General features: G+C 45.3%; 2 protein-coding genes across 2 annotated transcripts; one reads left to right on the top strand and one right to left on the bottom strand.

Annotated features, from left to right (window-relative positions):
• Positions 1-4,814: 4,814 nt before the first annotated feature.
• Positions 4,815-5,465, bottom strand: C7974DRAFT_321981 (ribonuclease H-like domain-containing protein; the record flags this gene model as incomplete). The annotated part of the gene is made up of 2 exons (XM_046138826.1): positions 4,815-5,038; positions 5,081-5,465. 2 exons carry the CDS (start codon positions 5,463-5,465, stop codon positions 4,815-4,817), a joined length of 609 nt encoding a protein of 202 aa, XP_045991900.1.
• Positions 5,466-6,296: 831 nt separating this feature from the next.
• On the top strand, positions 6,297-8,305 carry C7974DRAFT_77136 (uncharacterized protein). Its single transcript, XM_046147245.1, has 3 exons — positions 6,297-6,462; positions 6,587-6,647; positions 6,777-8,305. The coding sequence occupies exons 1-3, from the start codon at positions 6,374-6,376 to the stop codon at positions 7,941-7,943; spliced, it is 1,317 nt and encodes a 438-aa protein (XP_045991899.1). The 5' UTR covers positions 6,297-6,373; the 3' UTR covers positions 7,944-8,305.
• Positions 8,306-8,687: the final 382 nt, after the last annotated feature.

The following is an 8,687-nucleotide window of genomic DNA, read 5'->3' as shown; positions in this document are numbered from 1 at the left end:
CTCTTACTTTCTCTACGTTGCTTAGTCCCTCTTTATTGCCTTTGCTCTAGAGTCTATATAGAGGGTTTGTCTAAGAACTCTTTATTACTTATCTTAGGTATAACATACTTTAAGGTTCCTATAGCGATATTATCTAGGTAGTAGCTAACCTATAAGTTTTAACTTAGAGTATTATATATAATTGCTAGACTATAATCTAGAATGTCTTCTTCTTAGGTTAAGGTAAACTTGTGCTATATATAACTGTTTATAAGGTAGCGGTTAATTAGGTCTAGCTAGAGTTTAGTAGGAAAGCTATGCTTAAGCGCGTATATACTAGCATATATAATAGGCCTATAACCTGTTTAGAAAGTAAGGAGCTAAAGAAATCTATTATAATCCTTAGGTGTGTTAGGGTTAAATATAGTAACAAGGCTTAGGAGGTGCTTCTTAGCAATGCTTATTGCAGTTTACCTATATAGGCTAGTAGTTGTTAGAGTAATATATATAGCTATTGATTTTTATAAGCTCGAGTAGGCCTAGTCTAAGGAGAAGCATACTACTATACTCTTGTGTGTGCTAAACAAGTGAGGGTTAGCTAAGTTCTTTAATTATACTTCTAGATCTTAGCTAATAAGACTATAGAATAGGCTAATATAAATAAGGTATAAGTAAAGGATCTACTATACTAGAGGGTAGAGAGAGCGCATAATATAGAATAAGTTATTAGTGTTAGTGTTTGCTTTATTGTATATAAAGACAAGTATTATGCTTCCTTTATAGATAAAGATGTTTTGTTATATAGAGATAGTGTTAGCCTAGCGTAGTACTCTAAACTCTTCTCTATATGCTAGTATGCTAGATGTTATATGCATTGCTGCGTAAAGGAGATATATAAAATTGTTGCTTTAGTTTAGATACTACTTCTACTTTATTCTACCTTTTCTAGTCTCTAAGGAAAACCTGCTCTACTTTAAAAACGCTATTTTATTTAAAGCGCGAAAGGATCCCTAAAGTTTATTAGCTAGGTGCGCTAGAAATAAAAACTCTAGGTAGTAGGTTATAAGATTGTCTTATATAGTATCGAGTTAAACTTCTAGCTACTACCTAAAAAGGAGTTCTTATGCAAGACTTTGTAATCTAACTATAACGTTATATATAGTTTTGTAGAAGTAACGCATCTAGATTTATATATCTGCGATATATAGTATTAAGCTATTTAAAGACTAGGATATATTAGTTTAAGGGCCCTTGCGCCTAGTAATTGCTCTTCTATGCTAGAGTTGTTTAATAAGATAACTAGCTAGTGCGAGACTTCCTTATTAGAGATACTTAGGTTGTATATGCTTACGTAGTCGCTATGCTTAGTTAGGGTAGGCTATATGCGTAGGCTAGGAAGTCTTAAGATAGTTATATAGTGTAAGTAGGAGGGCATACTTAAGTATAATTAGCTATCTAACCTATAGGAGTGCTAATATAAACAGAGTATAATTGTAGGGTTTATAAAAATATAATTCTGCTAGATAGATTTCTAAAACGCTAGAGAAGTTTATAATAGCACTATAACTTATATTCCTATTATATAACAGATCTGTCTAGAACATAATAAGAAGTTAGAAGAGATTTTTATAGACGCTAGTTAGTAATAACTAAAGCAGGATTCTAAGGTCTGCCTGCTAGCTAACAATAGTGACATAGTTCTAGATATAATTTATTATAGCTAGCTAAGCTATAGTTAGCTGTAGCCTAGAGATATCTTTTGTAGACTTCTTTAGATTACGCGATAGTGCTAGGACTCGGAAGATGTAGCAAAGAAACTGCTTATAGATAGAGTAGTACCTTCGCTAGGTCTATTTGCATTAAGGTAGCTTAAAAGGGTAAGGAAGGAAAGAAGGTGTCTAGCTGCGCAGCTAGCAACGTAAAACACGCGGAGTCTACTTAAGCGTTGCTTCGCATCGTTAGAAAATAGTCTTGCTTGCCTCTAGTATCTTCTAGATGATTCTCTCTGTCTGTGCTGGGCTTACACATTCGAATCTATTCTAGAGGCCTAGTACGAGATCTTCCGACGTCCTTGCGGACGGCAGCGCTGCAGCTGCGACAATAATGTAGATAGGCTTGTGAGCAAACTATGCGGGCCACTTGCAGCCTCGAAGCTATTCTGTGTTCTTGTCGTGCTTAAGCTGTGCATCTAGAGCCACAGCAGCAGGCTTATTATTAAAGCGTTGTTCTTCTTCTTTGTCCTCTACTCGTGCTAGTTGCTCGCTTTTGCTTATATAGTGTGCTTGGTCCTCGCTATAATGCTAGCTAGAGCTATCGTCTAGATTAACTGCCTAGTACTTGGGCGAGTACTTCGTCTAGCTCTGCAGGTGACACTTGTACTAAGGTTGATCTTAAAAGCACTTAGGAGTATTAATGTTGTGGTCTGCCTTTGCATGCCGTCGCATTTGATCCTAGTTAATAGTCTTTCCCTTTGTGCAGTGTAGACAACAAAATCTAGGCATAGGTAAAGAGAGATAGGAAAGCGGTGCAGATCTATCTTAGCGAGGGACTAGGTCGTTAAAGGATTAGGCAGCAGGCACGCCGTTAAATCGAGCTATTGTCGTCTGCCATAGCTTAGAAGGCACATAGTGGCACGTTTGTAAGTGAGTGTCTAAACTAGTAATAGGTACAGCAGTGCAACAGGGAGTGTAGACGATAACGTTCTTACTAGCAATAAATGTAACATAGTCTAGAGCAGTTGACTCATGTTTCTATAGGGGTTAGGTAGCAACCTTGGCGGATTAGCAACTAACATTGTGTACAAGATAGTTAGCAATAGATGCTAGCGTCGACACGATCTAGCCTGCTGCTATTTCTACACTTTAGATACAGTTACTAACAGAATCTAAAAGCGGTTGCCTGTAGGTAGGGATAGCTTTGCTAGTAGTAATGTTTCTTAGAACCTACGCTAGACTAAAAGCACGTAAATTAAGGGGTGCCGCTACGCTAGACTATAATAGGAGAGAATTAGCACCTGGTTCGCGTTGCATGCATGCAGATTTGGGGCAGGGTGTGCGATTGCCTAATAAAGATGTTTGAGGGGCCAAATCACCGGAGCATTATATACTAGGTTAGGTTAGGTTAGGTGTATAGGTTTTCTAGGGTTAGAAAGGATCGAAGCCTTCATCTGCGTGCAGAAAGAGTCCATGAGCGATTTGCTCGCTAGCGTCGTCCCTCCATGGTCGAGGTAGGTGATACCTGCTCTGATCAATACTGATGGATTAAGAGCACGAGAAAGATATACCTCTCAGCATGGCATACTCTGTCTGCCTTATAATCTCTATTCGTCTGTTATTTACCAGCCGCTCTTCTTCCCTTGGAAGCGCCTTATCTATTCTCGAGGAGAAAGGGTACGGGTACGGAAACGACGGCATGATTGAGACGACTGATGACCAGCAAATTGTTCTATACCGAGCTATACTGTCGCAGCATTGTGCAATATCTCTGGGTTGCCACATGGCTTTTATCTCTTCTGTGGCGACCACATGCTCCGAGCTCCGGACGAACGATAGATTCACTCGAGACACCTCAGCTTGATCACATGAGGTACTACGTGGAGTCCCAGTAACACACTGAGTATTACACTGCTTGGTGGAGCATCTTTACTCGATGTTCTTGATGATAACCACAACGGTGATACCGATTACCAGCGGACTTTGGACGCGCTTACGGTGCTCATACTCCTGCTGAGTCTGAGGACTTACTCGAACATAAGCCGTTCTAGGATCTTCCGACAATTGTCAGCGTCGTCTGAGTTCGTTTGTGCCGACCGTCACTCTTATCCTGATAGTGGCTTGCACCAAAGCTGTCACTACTTGAAAGCTCATTCTACTTTTGTGCGTCGTTTCCTGTGAATGACAGAATTCTTCCATGATGAAGAATAGGTCTGGAGGCGACTCAGAGCCGCTATTGAATTTGTGCTCTTTGATTCGTATCAAAACTCGTCAAACGATATAAGTTAGAGTAATTAGAACGAACAAACATTGTTCAGCGCTTGTTATGAGCATTCAGTACTACTAGGCCGCTCTTGCTATCCAGAACGTCTAGTGTCGAAATCCCCGATGAGAAAGTCTAATTGGTCTTTCACCTCAATGGCGTCGGGCAGGCTTGCCAGCGCGCCTGCGGTGGAGCGTATTTTGAGAGACATCGACCGATTGTGCGGCGACTGCCCCACTCTGCAATTGGTTTTGCTGAAGAGCTGATATGACAAGGTGTATATCAGCCTCATAAGAAGCTGGCTGGGTTGTAGTTGGGGGTATCAAGACAGTTAGGAGTTCACGCGTTGCAGAAAGTTGGTGGGGTGCGTATTCGCTAGTAATGCTTACCCGCTTATAAAACACGTTATCGGATCTCCGGTTGATCAGACGGTATACCCAACCTCGCCACTACCACGTGCAGCCAGCAGCTGATTGGCCATACTGCGTACGTTGGTAAACGTAAGGGCAGATCCTCGCACGTCAAGCTTCCTTATGTATTGTATGAATGTCTCATCTTCATGCTTTGAAAGCTTTGATTGGCCGTGGTGGATGTCGCGTCGTGAAGTTCGACCAATAGATCGGGCGTGTTGGGTGCTTCGAAAAACGTTTTATACAGCAGCAGCGCGTCGCTGGCTTATTGAAGCGTCGAGTTTCATGATTTGAATAGCAAAGACCATCCTGTTTTTTCAAGGGAGCGCCTCAAGATCAGGTGATTGTGGCATTATGATAGATGGTGGGTGGTGGAAGGGTCTTGGCAAAGGTGATCCGTTCAGTGGTGTGATCCGTTCAATGGTGGGTGATGTTAAGTGTTTCATATTGCTACTTCGTGACGCGAGTGCCTTCCGTAGTTTGCTCCTGGTCGATAGCTACCTCAGCATTGCGATAAACTTCCATAGTTGCGCGAGCGTCCTCTACGCTGGAGACCCGACCCTGCTTTATCGGACGACCTAGCACCTGCTGAGACAGGTTCTTAAGACTCGGCCCCTGATGGGCGCCGCGATTGGCATACTTTCGGTATCCACTATATTTCTGTGTGTCGCGGACTGTTACGTCGAAGACGATAGGAGTTGCGAACCGAGGAACACCCTGAAGCTTTGAGACGCAAGCAGGCAGGTCCATCGACATGGCTCTTAGATCTTTTTGTATGTCATGGCCAATGACAGTGCGGTCATGGAGAAGCTCAACCAGTCGGGTCTGGACTTCAGAGAATGGTTGCGCGCCGTTTTTCGGGTCGATGTCGTTCCAATTGATGCCCGAATACTCTTGATGTGTGTTTGTGATCTTGATTGGTTCAGGGTAGCACACAAAGGTGTCAAAGACAGTCTGACCCTCATAGTTCACGATAGAGACGCGACCGAGGACCTGGCCGATGTTGGCCTGCATCATCTCGCAATCAATAGCAATCTTTCTGGTGAGGGCATTGCGGAGGAGGTCTACTGTTGTTGCAAAGCCTTCTGGTGTTGGGTTCATTTCGTCCTTCCGAACGTTTGATATGGTGGAGCGCGAAAAAGGAGTAACTCGGTCGATCTTCAATGGGGGGCCATTCTCCGATGATGCTTTGATCACCACGACTCAGTATCTATACAGACTCGGAGTGCAACGAATGCAATCGGATGTCACTACCGCGACCTGTTGCTACATTATTGGCTGTACATTAGCTGGACCAAATGCGTGTTGCACAGCAATACATGCTCTGACTCGTGGCGTCGCATTATTGGCGGATAGTACTTCAATGTAGCTGCGGAGCGCCCAACGGCATGCCGCGGAGTGAAGCTCCTACGGTGTCATAGTTGCGCAACACACGACGAATGCACGTACAGATGAAATCCAGCAGAACAATGAGGCAATCGGGCGGGACGAGGCACCCTTGCTGGCAGCTTCCCCGCATTGCCCATCGTCAGAAGCGGGAGTATGCAGGCGATAACAAAGTGAGTATCGAAACCCTGTCCTGAGAAAATCGAGCCCTCGCCTTTCGCCTACATCTACTCGAAAGCTCTCTTCTTCCGGCGCGAAGGACGAGATGAAGGGCTCCCCATGGACAATCCGCAAAGTCGAGGTTCGCTGTCCTTGCGGGACAAGTTTCGAGAATGGAATTTCCTAGTATGTGATACATAATAGGTATAGTGCGATACGTGGACTTGCAGGTTGTTGCATGATATGTGACGCAAAGCATGGGCTGAACATGTACTACATCTGCGTGATGACCAACCCATCAGATGACTCTAAAGTATCGTGTTGAAGCTGTGTACTGGCTACTATCGCATATGATTGAGTTTTGGTCCGCTCAACATGCTGCTGTGTCATAATTCAAGCTGTTAAAAAGCCTGTCTGGAAGCGTCGACTGTAACGTTAGTCGTTTAACTTGACCAAAATCCGTCATGACGCTACTGCAGGCGCTCACGGCGTCATGTAGTGCGTGGCTAAACTATGGCGGCAGCGACCTGTGTCACAACCTAGACTCGCATAGGTATGATCTTTGCGTAGGGCGTTGATTGGTTGCTCCACTCCTCCTCGATTTCAGCCGCGCTCGCCTAGCGCAGAGTTGAAGGGAGATATGCACGACGATTTGATGTTCAGCTGACAACATCTAGAACTCTACGGATTAAGAAGGAGTCCTTGAGCGTGACCTCTTGCTTCAAAGTTATCCTAGCTGTATGCATTCCTATCTACTCTATGTGTGCATTCCATGCATTGTAGTTCATCAGCGTGAGTGCTCAGGGGACATCAAAGTTGCGATTGTGCGCTAAATGTCAAGGTACGGAGTGCTGAGAGAGCGCACAGGACACAGACAAAGTGCGGTGCTACGAATGTCGTACAGTAGCAGGTTCTGCGCGCTACACTGCTCGCATGTTGAACGCTGCAGGTGGCCCGGCCTTGACCAGCGCTTACCTAGGAGCGGGACACCCTTGCTGGCGAATTCACCATAAGCGAAGCCCTGGCCCACTCCATCTAACTCCAGTCAGCCACTTACAGCTCACATCACCTTGTTCTGCCCAGATGTCCAGAATGACAGACGCAGCAGAAAGGATATGCACAATCGAGGTTCGGTGCCCTTGCAAAAAGAGTTTCGAGGATGCAATGGCGTATCTGCAGCACAAAGAGCACTGCACAACCCATCTGGAGAAGAGAAATGTAACACACAAACCCTCAAGCATCAATCGAAGTACTACTATCGTCCCAGCCACAGCTCCAATTCCAGCTCCATCGCAAAAGCCTGCAGTCAGTATGTCTGACACTGTGTCGAATCGTTCTCTCGCATTTCCCGAACACGGATGCTGCCCTGCAACGTGGGAACGACAGATGAACATGCCTTCGGCTTTATCAGATCCAGGCCGGGTCATGGAGTTAGAACTAAATGCGGCCTCTGCATCGACAGCAGGGGAGTATCTCATATCTCCTGCGGAAACTATGAAGACGACGATCCGGTGTCCTTGTGGACAGAGCTTTGCGAAAGAAAAGCTGCTGAACAAGCATCTGCAATATTCGAAGACCCACCTGACAGGGAAGCCTAGGTCTGAGCCTAGGTTCAAGATCACAACACCGGGTTCGGTACCCTTCAAGGCTCTACATTTACCCCCAACTTCGGTTCCTCCAGCTTATACGTCAGTACCCGGGATGATTCCGTCCTCAATACTCTCGATAGTACCCTCAGCTCGAAACGAACCAGTAGACGACTCTTTACTTTACTCCCTCGCTTCTCTGAATCTAGATTCAGTGTCGACTCGGGCCAGGCCTTTAGAAGCCAGTCTTGTCTGTATGTGCGGTCGTACGTTCACCGATCAGGAAACCCTTGAAAAGCATAAGCGAGATGCTAGACGACTCGCTTGGCAAGGAAAGCGAGAGACGACAGTAAAGGTTTTCAACACGCCTCGACCGCAATACCACAAAGACGAGTACTTGCAAGACATGTCTATTGCTCTCGCAAGGCAGCATGCTGTTGGAGACTAGTGGCGAGAGAGGCCTGTGCATCCTCAGGGTTCTGCAATTTTGTACTATGCCATTTCAGTTCCCAGTATCTTGGATGAAGCTATGTTAGCCAGTCTTTGTTAGGTCCTTGATTCGATTCGGTACGGATGAGCAGTGTATGCGTGGTCTACAGCTTGTCAGACTGTATCCGACGAGTCTCGTTTACTGAGATATCGTGCGCGTTGTCAATAAGCCGAATCTTGATTATGTTCCATGTACTGAGATGACACAACAAAAGGTCAGAGGCTGATCTCAAGAGCAATAAGCTTAGAACCGCTCATACACACGCTAAACCCTCAACGCGGCCAAGCTCCATTCGCTCTTCTCAGACTATCTATCGCTACCTACGCAAGCCCGTGACACCGGCTGCGCTCAGATGTCAACCCGAAAATGTTTGATCAGATCCAAAAATTGTGTTTTGAATGAATGCGCGGAGAGAACATCTCCATATGTTCTCTTTTTCGCGTCATATCTTGCCTCATCCGGAGTAATGTCTGACCTGGATCGTCGCCCTCAACATGCCATGGAATCTCAACAGGCATGCTCTCTACACAAACGATTCAGAGCCCTAGAGATCATGAGTGCCTTTTCCAGTACTCCAATCCGGGAAAAAAGGAAAGCCTTTACTCAGGTAACGCTGGTTGGGAGAGACATGCAGACCCAACAATTAGTCTGACATGTCACCGACGTGAGTGCCCTGACAGACATGCCACCTTCGTTGTAAGC

The sequence above is a fragment of the Boeremia exigua genome, assembly GCF_020726555.1.
Source record: "Boeremia exigua strain MPI-SDFR-AT-0100 chromosome Unknown C7974scaffold_14, whole genome shotgun sequence".
Taxonomy (NCBI): domain Eukaryota; kingdom Fungi; phylum Ascomycota; class Dothideomycetes; order Pleosporales; family Didymellaceae; genus Boeremia; species Boeremia exigua.
This window is presented reverse-complemented; position numbering and strand designations above follow the sequence as displayed.